This window comes from Dama dama, chromosome 22 (genome assembly GCF_033118175.1).
Source record: "Dama dama isolate Ldn47 chromosome 22, ASM3311817v1, whole genome shotgun sequence".
Lineage (NCBI taxonomy): Eukaryota > Metazoa > Chordata > Mammalia > Artiodactyla > Cervidae > Dama > Dama dama.
Window position 1 is genome coordinate 28,063,673 of NC_083702.1, and position 15,430 is coordinate 28,079,102.

General features: G+C 38.3%; 1 protein-coding gene across 1 annotated transcript in view; it reads left to right on the top strand.

Moving 5' to 3' along the window:
• PIK3C2G (phosphatidylinositol-4-phosphate 3-kinase catalytic subunit type 2 gamma) overlaps nt 1-15,430 on the top strand; it is a 410,590-nt gene that overhangs the window by 238,144 nt on the left and 157,016 nt on the right. Inside the window, exons 19-20 of the mRNA XM_061124127.1 lie at nt 6,046-6,226; nt 9,035-9,142. Of these exons, the coding sequence (XP_060980110.1) occupies nt 6,046-6,226; nt 9,035-9,142 (289 nt within the window). The remainder of the gene's footprint in view (nt 1-6,045; nt 6,227-9,034; nt 9,143-15,430) is intronic.

Below are 15,430 nucleotides of genomic sequence, written 5' to 3' on the forward strand. Positions count from 1 at the left end.
TCAAATCATTTTTTAAATACTCTTTTGGGCTTTTTATGATCCATAAAATCAAACCAGTCAATTCTAAAGGAAATCAGTCCTGAATATTCATTGATGACGATGCTGAAGCTGAAGCTCCAATACTTTGGCCACCTGATCAAAGAACTGACTCATTAGAAAAGACCCTGATGCTGGGAAAGATTGAAGGCAGGAGGAGAAAGGGACAACAGAGATGAGATGGTTGGATGGCATCACCGACTCAATGGACATGAGTTTGAGCAAGCTCTGGGTGTTGGTGATGGTAGGGAAGCCTGGCATGCTGCAGTCAGTCCATGAGTCACAAAGAATCGGACACAACTGAGCGACTGAACTGACTGAATGATCCATAAAAGAAAGTCATTTTTCTAACTTTTATAATTTTTTAATCTAAATTAGTGTACTCAAATTGTTCACCCATCTATTTCACCAGACTTGCCTCCTTTGTTTATTTTCTTTCATTAGATTTGCCCCCAGAGTATCCTCAGGGCTAACATTGGAGAGATTAAAAAATATATATATGCTCCATATTCTAAAGGCAATACAAACAAACAAATGAAAACAAAAGCAAAGGAAAGGGAAAGAGAAAGAGTATAAAACTTGGCATATTCATTAGTTTCCACCATATCAACAAATAGCCCCACAGTTTCAGTGGCTTATAGCAACAGATTTATTTCTAACTTATGTACCACACAGGCTGCAGACTTACTATAGCTCTGCTAGGCTGCCCTGGACTCCACACAGCAGTGCTCAGCTCCACTCAGCATCATCTTCTCATTCCAGCACTGAAGGAACAACCCCATCCCTCACCCGCAACCCCAGCGGGCACATGCTATTCTCATGGCAGAAAGCAGAAGTACAAGACAGCAAACCAATCCACGATAGTGCATTTAAAGAGTCCACATGGACTTGGGCATACATTTTATCCAGTCATAACCTCCTGGCTTAAGCAAGTCACAAGACCAGTCCTGACATGGGGTGGAAAAGTAGATGTTGCCTCTGGGAAGACACTGGAAGTCACAGAGCAAATAGTGTAGTTGTGTAAGCTTCAGAGAAGAAAGCATGGCATTGAGAAAAATAAATCTACCACACAGTGTGAACACAGTGGAAAGATTGTAAGTATGAACATATGGCATTCTGAACACACTGCTTTGGAGGTGGTAATAAATATTCGGTACATAAATTGCAAAATGGGGGTAAAATGAAGTCAGTTCATACCTTAGGGGCTCTTCTCATATATTTAAGTGTTCTAAAAATGTATACAGTCTCCAGAGTATGGATTTCATTATCTTCTGAATTTATTCCCCTTTAATAGTTTTATATTCTTGTTTCAAAGTGGCTTATAGACAAATGTATGTTGCAAAATAACTATTGATTAGAAATTACATTTCAGCAGACTTCGACCATGTAATGCTCCCTATGTGCAAAATTCAAAAGAAGTTTGGTGCTATATTTCTGAAAGAGAGAATCAATATTCTAGAAATGAGCTAGTCATAGGAAACAGCTATGTTTGCAAGACAATAAAATGTATCAAGCACCTCGATTTAGGGAAATATTAAATAAATCTGTCAACCAATGAGAAGTAAAGTAAAGTTATAAAGACTAAAGAGGTACATTAATTTTTACTTTTTAACAAACTGTTGAAAACTTATAGTTAATAATTCCGTATCAAATATTGGATTTCAGCCTTTATATGTCCCAGGGTTATAAATACACTCAAAGAAGTCACATTCGAAAATCCAACCATGCTCACTAAGACCTGGTCTAGGAGCACATGCCTTACCCCCACCTAAAGTAAAAACCAATAGACGCAATGGGAAGGGGAGGTCCTGGAGTGACCTGAAATCACTCATCTTCATTGTGTAGCTCAGTTTTCTTTTGAATGTTGTTTCTTCTCTTCCCTCACAGGAAATACACACGTGGGTGTGTATTTCATACATTCATTCATGTCTGACTCTTTGTGGCCACATGGACTGTAGCCTACCAGGCTCCTCTGTCCATGGAATTCTGCAGGCAAGAATACTGGAGTGTGTTGCCATTCCCTTTTCCAGGAGATCTTCCTGACCCAGGGATCAAACCGGAGTCTCCTGCATTGCAGGCGGATTCTTTACCATCCGATTAAGATATAATGCTATTGAGAACTAAGATTAAGACCTACACTAAAGGGAGTCATGAGGCAAGGAGAGCTGGGTTGGTGTGATTAGCCTGTTCTGTCCTGCTGGTAGACTGATGAAATGAGAACTAGCTGTCCTTTTCCTGGACCTCCAGCAAGTCACTCACCATGTGATCAGAAGCATGATGTGCATGAAGAAATGGAGGAAAGCTCTAATTTCCAAGGAAAATCTCCATTTCATGCTGCTGGGGTTTGTGTATCTGAGTTCACCACTATCCCCTTAACTTAGGCAAATGCCTTTATGACATCCCAGAACAACTATGCTCTGTCATCTGTGTTATGCTTGCTTCTCTTCTTATTTTTGCCTCTCATTCTCAACACTACCAAATCCTTTAATCAGTTAGATATTATGCATGTATTCTCATTTTAATGTTGTCATTACTTACAGTCCATTAGACACACATAAAAAATAATATCAAGTTGAACTACTCCTGTATCTCGCCTGCACTGGGGTAAACAGGTCTCTGACATTTTGAGGTTTACCTCATAGTTTGTTTGTGGTCATGTTGCCTGCATCTTAAAGGCCCAGTCTTTCAGCACCAAGTCTTATTTCCTATTTCTCAATCCCTTGACCTGAACTTTAAAAAATTATTTATTTTTAGTTTGGCATAAGCAATTCTGCTTTTCCCAGTGACAGTGTCTTGTGAAAAGAGTTTCTGTAATTCTCAGGGGAAAGTGACCAGTTGTTTTCCAGTCTTACAAACAGAAGCAGCAGGTAAAAAATACCACATGATGGGTTTGCCACTTCCTGCTGGTGAAGGTCATTGACACATAATTATGTAACCCTCCACTCAAAATTGAATAGTCCAGCTTTCTCTGAATAGATTAAAATTAAAGTACATGTTAATTTCTCTCCTCAGTTAAAATGATTGTCGCTGACAACACAGGGATAGACTAATTGACCTCTCAGGATCCTTATACAACACACTATCATTTCAATTCCACACTCTGTAAAACAACTTACAAGTTGAGTGAAAACCCACAGAGCTGGAACCAGGAGACCATGTCATCATGGGAGAAATGAAAGTTTGAATGAGACATGTTCTATAAGGAAAATAATCACAATGAAATACACTGAGTTTTCTTCACTTGAAAAAATTGAAAGCACAGTCACATAATCTCTCTACAAATCTCCCCTGCTCTGTTTTATTTTTTTATTTATTTTTTAAGGATTTTTTTTATGGTGAACCATTTTGTAAGTCTTTACTGAATTTGTTACAATATTGCTTCTGCTTTATGTTTTTTAGGTTTTCGCCATGAGGCAAGTGGGACCTTAGCTCCCCAACTAGTAACTGAACCCACGCACCCTGCAGTGGAAGGCAGAGTCTTAACCACTGGGCTGCCAGGGAAGTCCCTGCTGTTTTATTTTGAGCAATGAGTTAGGCTGATTTTTTCCCCCTCTTTGAACCAGTGCTTATGAGAGAAGCAAATAGACTTCTAATAGAATAAGAATTCAGTTCAGTTCAGTCGCTCAGTCGTGTCCAACTCTGCAACCCCGGGGACTGCAGCATGCCAGGCCTCCCTGTTCATCGCCAACTCCCAGAGCTTACTCAAACTCATGTTCATCGAGTTGGTTAAGAGTATTTTGGATACAAGTGATACAATCTTGACAATTCCTATGACCATACCCCCATTCCTAAAATATATCTTCTCTTTAATTATTTTATTAAAAAGTTGACTTCATCTGTGCAGAATAACCTTTCATCATGTATGTAATAGTCAGGTGGTAATAGAGTTATATTTATGTTCTAAAAGTTTTAAATAATAATATCTTTAAAAACAAGTAACTCAGTATTTAAAATGTATGAGAGTGTTGGCAAGCATTGATATGGGATATAGAAATATTCTACCCATCACTTCCTTACCTTATTGAAAACTAAGTAGCCTGTACAACTGGATATTACTGAAGTCCTCAAATTACTGTGAAAATCTGTGAGGTATACATGGGTACATGCTCAGTCGCTTCAGTCATTTCCGACTCTTTGCAACCTCATGGACTATAGCCCACCAGGCTCCTCTGTCCATGGGATTCTTCGGGCAAGAATACTGGGGTGCCATGCCCTCCTGCAGGGAATCTTCCCCATACAGGGATAGAACCTGTGTCTCCTGAACTGAAGGTAGATTCTTTACCACTGAGCCACTGGGAAGCCCCTCTGAGGTATACACTCTGCAGAAAATATCTTGACGTTTTAAATGTGGCTGCTTTCATTTGAGGCTTTCCAATTCACATCCATACAACTCTCACTTTCCTAGAGCCTTCAAATAATGACACGATTCATTTATTATGTCTGACATCTCAAAAATCTCATTGAAGGAGTAGGTAGGAAACTTTTTCATTGTCTGTTATTCTCCTTACATTGAAAATATAAGTATCAATAGATTATATTTTCATCAAAAATTTTTAGCCCCTTGAGGTTTTTTTTTAATGCTTTTCAGAAATAAGAACTATTATTCCACTCAGTTTATGTTTCCTTTGCAAAAGTAAAAGAGGTGCGAGAAGATAAGTTGGCTTCGTAAAAATGACAAGAGAGCAAGCCTTTCCTTAAAAAAAAGCAGATTCATTCAATTAATTTTTTAACTTAAATGTGTAAGAACAGAGAACATACCACAAATGAAAATAATGTGTTTTTTAGAATCTCTGTAGCACAATACATAGTGGGCAGAGATGCAAAATTAGGAATGCAAAATGAAACTCATCTATATATATTAATATTTTGGCTTCGAGGCATTTAATCCTTTTTTTCAGCATTCCATTCTCATAACTTTCTTCTAGTTCCTTGAATGATAATTTTTTTTCAGAAGAGAAGACTAGAGACAAGAATTAAAGAATCAGTCAAAGAGAGGTTAACATTTAAAGGAATCAGTCCTTTTTACTTCAGTGTTTTAGGGCATAATAAAAAGTAAAGCTGAAGCATATTGGGATTAGTTTCAAGGAAATAGAAATTGTCACATGGCAGAAAGAGTAACCCAGTAATTGTCACTGTTCCATTATCTCGCGAAGTGTCCTTCCCTTCTTTTGTTCCGTGCTTCCCGTGTTCATGACACCAGCAGACTGCCAGTGAGAGAAGTTGGCTTGGGGAGACTGCAAGATACAGCTGAACTAATGTTTTTTTTACTAACTATACATACTTTGAGTTAAGCCCTTTTGAATTAGAATCACATTAACTTTTTTCTATATTCTGTATAATTCTATAGGTTCAGAGATATTACTTTTTTTTTTTTTTAACCTCAACCGGTTTAAGTAAGTAGCCTAAGTTACTTGGAAGTTGTAGGGCTAAGATTTGAATCCAGAAATACTTGAAAGCAAAACGAAACAACAAAAAAAGCACCATGGTCTTGCCTTTATGGTATCTTCCTCCAGGTAATCAAGGGGAAGTGATGGAATAAAGAGCAATACATAGATAGATATATGACAGTGTGGGGACATTATCTATTGAAGAAAAACAGAAAAACATGGGGTTGATGGTTGAGTCGCCATTAAGTATAGTGACTATTAAATACAATTTTTAAAACTTTGTCTGTATTTTAATAAGCCAAAAATAAGCTCTTAGGATAAGTTATTTGTCGTAGACCTTAAGAAGCCTGAAAGAAGAAAAAGTGCATCATGAACTGAAATGAGGAATAGTGGGTCTCTTATTGATTTTTCATTCTTGATTTTTCATTCTCTGAATCTGATTAACTATCAGATGAAACTTGACGACTGGCAACAAATAAACAACATTTTCCCCATTCTAGGCTGTTAAACTGCCCAAAGCCATCACACAGATTAGTCTGAAATGCACTTATTGTTCCTGCTAGAGGTGTTTTAAAAAAAATCAGCTTTAGATACAAGGATTCTTTTTCTCCCTTTCCTTCAGGCTGCTAAAGGATGCACAGAATGAAGCTTATTTTAAAAGCTGGTATCAGAAGCTATTGGCTGCACTCCAATTCTGTGCAGGAAAAGCCCTGAGGGACGAGTTTTCCAAGGAGCAAAAACTTATCAAGATTCTGGGAGACATTGGGGAAAAAGTCAAGGCTGCTAGTGACCCTCAAAGACAGGTTTGTTGGGACATCACTCTTCGTGTAATGAAGTTTTGTTTTCTTTTTCATTATGATTCAATTAAGTTTGAATTTCATAACACTGAAAGTACATTCCTTGACTGCCACTTAGTCATAAGACACTTCAATCAATTCTTTTGATTAAGTTTTTTTTTGTCAATTTACTATCCTAATGTTAATGATAATTTCTATCACCAGGACATGGTTTTTTAATTTAAATAGCCATGTTGCACAAACAGTACCTGACAAGAGACCAATTTCAAGGCAATTTGACTAAAATAACCAGATGAAGTAATTTCCTCAGAATGGAGGCACAGTTCAGACTCACAGAAGAAGTACACAAATGGGACTTTTTAAACACCCTTGTCCAAGGGACAAAATTTGGGTCTAAATTTTTCTAACTCTGCACTAATCAAAGTTACATTTTTAAAGGCATTTTTTTTTCTTGCCACAACAAATAAAGTGAAATGCATGAAACAAATCAATAGTGGTGTGGATAGTAAGACTTTCATACTAACATCCATGGATGGTAGTCAAAATATTGTACCTCTTTCATCACTGATTATAATAAAGGACCTGGCTGTTCTTTTTCTTGATCTAATGGAAGAACACTTGCTCTTTTTAATTGTCTGCATTACTAGTTCCCTTCACTGTTACAAACCATTAAGTAGATTCTCTTAAGTTCACATTCTAGATGTAGAGAGATAGTGAACTTCCATTCATTGGATTAAGAATATAATTCAATAACAAGTACTTACTGTGGTCTCGGAGTTTAGGATAGAAAGATGACTAAACCATGAATCTTGTCCTCAAGGGAGCTCATGGTCTCTCTCCATCCACCGTTTAAAATCAACAAGAGTTTTCAACAAAATGATATGAAAACAGTAGGAGGCAAAGTGTCCCAGAACTCTTTCCCAGCACAAGATTTTTCTTACTGGAAATCGCTTCATTTGGTAGTAATGCCAGAAGCTATGCTACTTCACCTATGTAGGAACAAATGGAAAATAAAAAGCAGAAGCATGGAATTTATTTTTAATGGGAGGCATATAATCTCTGGATGCAGAGAAGACCCTTAAGGCACATAACATGATAAGCAATGCAAAAAATATTTCTATGACTTCTCCATGTTATTGCAAACTCATTAGTTATTGCCTAATGGTAAACAAGAAGTTGAGCATAAGTAAAATAAATTTGGTTTAAAATTTACAAACTTTGTGTATAGGTTTGGTCTTTATTTCTTATACTTTAAAGTCCCTCATGTATTGAAGATGCATACTACAGTCAGTACAGTGCCTTTTTGACCAATTGCATCAAGTTCCAAAGTGATACTGACATCATCCTCTCATATAAATGCATTTCTCTCACCGTGACTGGCTGCTCTTATGAGAATACCTCTTCACATGAAAACAGGAAAAGAAAAAAGAAGGAGGTGGGAGAAAAATTTATAATTTCTCACAAGTTACTGTATGCTTTTTTTCTCTATTTTTTTTTTAAAGCCCAATTAAACCTAACTATACCCAGTGAAGAGATTTTTAGTTAAAGAGAGCAAAGTTTCCCCTCTGTGATGCTCTTCAGGCAAATTCAGGTATAGAAAAGACAAAGAGGGCATACAAAAAGAATCCCATTGTGGAACTTTGCCCCATTTCTCCTCCTTGTTTTTCTGGATTCTGGGAGCAGTCGATTCTGTTATTTGACCATGAGCCAGAAGTCAGAGCTGAGAAACTCTTGAGAGTTAGTCAAGCATCATTAATCAGATAACCTCATTTGTAGAAATGGACTTAAAAGAGTTTTAAAAATAGGTCAAAAGTTGTTTGTTTGTTTGTTTTTAATTATCATTGTTTTTCCCTCTTTTTGACAGGGAAGACACAATTCTATTTTTTTTTTTTTTAATTTTTACTGGAGTATAGTTGCCTTACGATGTTTTGTTAGTTTTTTCTGTACAGCAAAGTGAATCAATTACATGTACACACGTGTCCCCTCTTTTCTGGCGTTCCTTCCCGTGTAGGTCACCGCGGAGCGCGGAGTTCCCTGTGCTGTACGGTCGGTTCTCATTGGTTTTCTGTTTTATACATAATAGTGGATGTATGCCAGTGCCAGTCTCCCAATGCATCCCATCCCCTCAGTGCCCCCTGATATCTGTACGTTTGTTCTCTACCTCTCAGGGGATACACAATTCTAAAGGTGTTGTTTGGTCTCTGACCTTCCACGTGTGCAGAGGACTGTGGAAGGGAGCGAATCAAGTATCAGAAATACACTCACTGGCATTTAGTAAACTATTTGTTCATATATTTGTTCATATATGTTACCGTTTCTGACATTTATCAATTGTCCGTAATTATCTTTTTTGACATTATTGCTCCTACTCTATGGAAATTTTTTTTCTAAAATGTACTCTTAGTATCAAGTGTAAATCTTAAAAGTTACAAACTAAGATTTCAGGGAATTATGATAAATGGATCATGTTAATAATTCCTTAAAGCAGGGGATGCAAGTTGCTGGGTCACAGGTCAAGCCCAATGCATCATGTTTTGTTTGAATAGAACAGTACTTTGTTTTGCTTTTGTTTTTAATTTAAAGTGCTTCAGAAAGGGCATTCAATCTTTACTCCCTCATTTTTCCTAGGACTCCCTCTTGTCTTTAGCCTGTTGCCTCCTCATATGCAGCTACATCACCCACTGACCCAAAGCATCCAAGTGTGTAACCCCTAAATTAACAAGTTTTTATAATCAATAGAAGAAATGTATAACTTGAAAGGCAAGTCAAGTTCTTTACAGTTTCAAAAATGCTTTTTCTAATGATTTATCACAGGAGGTCCTGAAGAAGGAGCTTGGCAGACTAGAAGAATTCTTTTGGTGTACAAAGACCTGTCACCTCCCTCTGAACCCTGCCCTATCCATACAGGGGATTGATGGTGATGTAAGTTGATATATTCAGTAGATAAATTGAGTATTTTTATTTTATATTGTTTAGTTCACTGGATGGTTTTGAAATGGCAAAAACAATTTGTGAATTGTTATTATAATTATTTAAGAAAAATTAATTGAATCTCATCCAAACTGCATGCTCTACTTGATGCACTGTGACCAGTTGGGATCACATTAACCACATCAGCTATTTCATTGGTTTATTAATAGAAGCAGACTCTCAGTTCAGTGAAAAAAATAAAGATACTCCTTACTTAAATTGATTTCTCGACTTAATCAAAACTGGTTGGTTTGGTGACCCTATGCAAGCTGGTTTAGTTCCATGCTTATTTAGATTATATGTGCACCCTTGCCTAGGACACGAGTATATCATTAGCTATAACATCTCAGTTTTGATTCAATTTAAAATTCATTGATGTTCATGAGTCATGATGCTATGTGATATATTTTGTGATTTTACTCATGCCCGGAAAGCCCTTCTCAGCATCACTGAACTCAAAAACCCCTTCTCTGCCAAGTCTCTATCAGTCACCCTTGTCTGACTTAGAATCATCCTTTCTTCATGAGCTTTATTATTTCCTTTCTCCAAAGTCCAAGACTAGAAGACTCTATTAAAAAGGATTGATAAGTGACATTTAGAAGTGAAGAGATTAAACTTTCATACATACACAGTAAATGTTACATAACTGAAGTCTTAATACAGTCAAGGAAGTAAATTTAATAATTAAGGGAAAAATTAGACCATTAGTACTAACGGTACTAACGGTACCATACTAACGGTAGCACAGTGGTGAAGAATCTGCCTGCCAAGCAGGAGACACAAGAGACTCAGGTTTGATCCCTGAGTTGGGAAGATCTCCTGGAGAAGGAAATGGCAACCCACTCCAGTATTCTTGCCTGGGAAATCCCATGGACAGAGGAACCTGGAGGATTACAGTCCATGGGGTCGCAAAGAATTGAATGCAACTGAGCACGCACACACCCGCACAACGCATGAATAGAAAACATTTTGCTAAAAGCTTAATGCTGTCACCTTGACAACTTTTCTGCTACAAAGACACCCTACAAACTTTCCTAATATACTTCATTGATGTATTTTGAACAAAAACAAAACAAGGCATCAATTCCATAAGCTGAGCTATCAAAGCTAAAATCCAAATCATCACTGATTTTTTTTTAAATGTGTAACATTTTTATTATAAGTAGTATACACTGATTGATGCTAAAGATACATGGAAACTCAATATTGCAAAGCCAGCCGTATCTTTTTATATTATTATTATAAATATTAATATATTTTTCTAGCACTACAATCAAAAAGCAGTTGGGTCCAGTCAACAGTTTTTGAGATGAAAAGGAAGCTTTTTACATAAATAACTAGGTCATTTGAGCAGCCACATGAGCAATACATACAGTGGAGACCGTGGAGGTCAGATGTTATTTTTTATTTCTGCCTGCTTGATTTGTTGTTATTATTTAAGGAGTAGAAAGATTTTTTTTTTCAATTAAAATTACATATCATTTATGCCTCATACAGGCCTTGGGGATGTGGAGCCCTGGCTCTACTGGGTGGCTGTGAGAGTGTCCAGGTGAGCTGGCCAGGCCAGGGTCCCCACTACCCAGCAGTCAGCACCCAAAGTGCTGCGGCTGGGGCCACGCTCCTCCCCCACAGCAACCCGCAGCCGCCAGCACTTGTCCTGAGGCTGCCAAGGGGAGCCGTCTCTCTGCCCACGTGCTCTGGTCAGCTGTGCTGTGGGTACGGCAATGAGCAGGGATTGTGGCAGGCAAAGCTCTCACTGCAGGACATTTTAGTCTGTCCTCAGTCCTACTGAACGACGAGGAGGTCTGAAGGGACACATCACCTCCGAAGGTGCCATAAATGCAGCAAAATTCTCGTCAGAACCCACATCTGGTTGACCATTAGGGAATCCATACTTGTAAGAACCTCTGGGAATGTAATGAGTACGTTAAGAGCTTTAGAGAAACCCCTCAGCCAGTGGTTCATCTGAGCACCCACTGAGGGGACAGATTCTATGAATGAGGGTGTGAGGCGAGTTGTCACCACTCCTCCCGTCTTAATAAATACTAGACAAAGAGAAACCTCATCAAGGTGACGAACATGAAAAGCCTTCACTCCTCATTCCCTCAGAGGCACATCAGACAGTCGTTATTGGGGAGAAGTCTTCAGAATATCATGAGTGTGGGAGGCCTTCATTCAGAGTAGAATCTTTTTACAGCACCAGGCACTTCACACAGGTGACAAATGTTATGTTGAAATGAACGTGGGAATGCTCTCTATTCTGATAGAAATTTTGCTGACCACCAGAAAGTTCACACTGGGGAGAAGTCTTACAAGTGTAAGGAAGGTAGTAAGGCCTTCAGTCAGAGTAAAATCCAGTGTCAAGTAAGACAGTCAGTGTCAGTCTTACTGACACTGGGTCCCCCATGCCAGGGAACAAGCACATATGTGTCGGCAGTGTAGAAAAGCCTTCAGTCAGACCTCTAAACTTGTTGATTATGAGCAAATTCACACCAGAGAAAAGCCTTTTGAATGTGGCATGGCATGGCATTTAGTCTAATAAATATCTTACTTTATGTTACAGACTTCACACCAGAAAAGCACAATAAATGTGGAAAATACACAGTTGAGACTCACACCTCATTATATATCACAGAACTCACACAGGTTGGAAGTCCTATGGATGTAATAATGAGCATGGGAAGGTCTTTGGTTAAACCACCAGTCCTCTAGGACCTCAGAGAGCCCATCTGGGGAGAAAGCTGATAAATGCAGTGATGGTGGAAAAGTCAATACTGAGCTTATGGTGTGTCAGAAGTCACTCTGGAGAGAAGTCCCATGAATGAGAGAGCATGGAAAAGCCTGCATACATAGTCAGCATTCTAGTTGAATCACCATCAGTTAACTACACAAGGGAGAAGCACTCAGGCCTGGCTCAATCCATTTCTTAAAACATGGCCCTTCAAGACAGAGACCAAAAGTCTTCTTAGGTTTGGCTAAGCTTTCTTTATAAGGAGAATTCTCACCCCTACCTCTTGTTCGGACCACTAATCACAATGGACCATTTCCTGTTTCACTAAGGGATGGTTAGAATGAGAGGGTGGGAATAACTTAATGCAATCCTTCTCTACTCCTGGGAGAGTAAGGACCAGACTTTTCATTTACTAATAGGTTTCTTTTCCTTTAAAAAATCTGTTTTAAGTCGATTTCAGCAGTGTTTACTTTACAACAAGAGAAGCCATATCATCCTTTCCCTATTCTAACCTTTCTTATCTTTCTCTATTCCAGCTCCTTTATCTCATCATTTTTATAATCTATCCTCCAAGACTGATTTATTCTTTCCTATCTCTTGGTTATGGCCTTCCCAATCCACTTTTAACTTCTACTCTGGAGTGTCTTTGTTTGCCTTTTCCTATCTAGCAAACCTTTTCTTTCACCTGTTTACTCATCTATGTCTTTCACAATCTTCAAATTCAGCTCATCTCTGAAATACTCTCTTCTTCAAATGCTTCCTCATTCAACTGTTACATTGCCTTGTAAATTATTTTTGACTTAATGCATGTGTGTATACTTTCATACCAACTTTTTGCAGGCTCTTTCAAAGGTAGATTTGGTGCTTCTTTCTATTTGCATATAGATAGTGGTTTGTGCACACTAGTTGTCAAGTGTGTGGTATTTTTGTTGTGACTCTCAAAAAACAGACTGCATCTGAAAACCAAAATACAAAACAATGAAAGCATAATCACTCTCAGTGATGTAATTACAAAGAGGGGCTCAGTCTCTCTTAGCCCTTTGTCTCTCCCCTGGACTTGGCATGCCTCAAAGACTTCATCACCTCCCAGCACCCCACGCATCCCCAGAGTTGAATGAAGAGAATTTGAAAACCACTGGTCTAGACTGTGGCCCAATACAGGGTTTCCTAATTGAATACCATGACAGGAGTTCATATGTTCCCTGATTGACTGATTCTTGCAGCAAGAATTCATTACTTAACAAGCAGCCTCATCCTTTCACTGTAAAACTCAAATTGATTCAGTAAACAAGGGTTTCTATTTGCTTGGGGATTATGTTAGATTTACATCGATAGGTTGAGAAATAGATCCTTTCCTCTCTTCTACCCATTTCAGACTTCTCAGAAATAATGACATTCAAACTGATCCTGCAAAACGTATTGATCTGATATTTTTACTAAGTTGATAAGTTGAAAGTATCAAATCCTTTTCCTTTTAGTTTTGATTTAATTCTTCACTGTCAACATGAACTCTCTAATAACCTAAAAACATATAGCCTTTAGCACTCAAACAATTGTAAGCACATAAAAGGAAAATAATGGAAAGCAGTTGATATTGTTTATGATATCGTTCAGCTGTAGCTGAAGATAAAATGTAAAGTATAATTGAAAAACATGAGAACAGGAAATACATGTTGTCCTATTGTTTGTAAAGATAAGAAAATGTTCATTAACAAAAAGGGAAAAAAATGCATTAATCTTTTTTAAGTACCTGATTAATATCAGACATTATAAAAGCTATTTTATATCCATTAGTTCATATACCTATTACAAAATTGTATGAGGTAGGATTTTTATCCCTATATTATGTTAGGATACAAACATTTATCCCAATGTGAAATAGGGATGATGAGTCAGACAAAACTGAGCAACTAACACACATGCAAAAAAATTTAAGTAATTTGTCCAAGGTGTTACAGTTGATAAGTGACAGAGTCCAAATTTTTTAAAATTTATTTTTAATTGGAGGATAATTCCTTTGCAACATTGTGTTGGTTTCTGCCAAAGCAATGTAAATCAGCTATAAATATATATACATACAAAAGCAAAGCACCAGGAGCTGGCTGTGGCTCAGATCATGAACTCCTTATTGCCAAATTAAGACTTAAATTGAAGAAAATAGGGAACACCAATAGACCCTTCAGATATGACCTAAATCAAATCCATTATGATTATACAGTGGAAGTGACAAATAGATTCAAGGGATTAGATCTGATAGAGTGCCTGAAGAACTATGGACGGAGGTTTGTGATATTGTACAAGAGGTAGTGATTAAGACCATCCCCAAGAAAAAGAAATGCAAAAAGACAAAATGGTTGTCTGAGGAGGTCTTACAAATAGCTGAAAAAAGAAGAGAAGCTAAAGGCAAAGGAGAAAAGGAAAGATATACCCATTTGAATGGACTTCCAAAAAATAACAAGGAGAGATAAGAAAGCTTCCTCAGTGATCAATGCAAAAAAATAGAGGAAAATACATGGAGCTGTGTTCTGAGATCAGGTGGAAATGCGCACGGTGCCCAGAGATGTACAGAACCACAGGCCGGGCCTCACAGTCAGATACATATAGAGATATTACTCTGGTCTTGGAATGTATTGCTATTTCCCAGGACAATAAATCAAAGAGGCGGACTGAGAGCTCTAAAATAACTAAATAACCAGGTTGTTGAGCCACTAACAGGCATAAGCAACTCATCACATAAATGAGATGTGCCACAACAGAGATCAAACCCGGAGCCTTTGGAGTGGGAGCACTAACTCCAAGACCCTAGACTACCAGAACTAACCCTCAGTTCAGTGAGTTCAGTCACTGCATCGTGTCCAACTCTTTGCAACCCCATGAATCACAGCACGCCAGGCCTCCCTGTCCGTCACCAACTCCTGGAGTTTACTCAAACTCAAGTTCATCGAGTCGGTAATGCCATCCAGCCATCTCATCCTCTGTCGTCCCCTTCTCCTCGTGCCCCCAATCCCTTCCAGCATCAGGGTCTTTTCCAATGAGTCAACTCTTCGCATGAGGTGGCCAAAGTATTGGAGTTTCAGCTTTAGCATCAGTCCTTCCAATGAACACCCAGGACTGATCTCCTTCAGGATGGACTGGTTGGAGCTCCTTGCAGTCGAAGGGACTCTCAAGAGTCTTCTCCAACACCACAGTTCAAAAGCATCAATTTTTCAGCCCTCAGCTTTGTTCACAGTCCAACTCTCACATCCATATCTATGATTAAAACTCTTTAAAAAATGGGCACATAAGGAACCTACCTCAACATAGTAAAGCCCATATGTGATAAGCCTACAGCAAACATTGTGTCTTTCCTTTTCCCTAAGTCCCTTCGATAGCTCAGTTGGTGGAGTGGAGGACTGTAGTTGACGCTCTAACCGAGAGACATCCTTAGGTCACTGGTTCGACTCCGGCTCAAAGGAGACATATCCACTTTTGGACTTCCCTTGTGGCTCAGCTGGTAAAGATTCCATCCA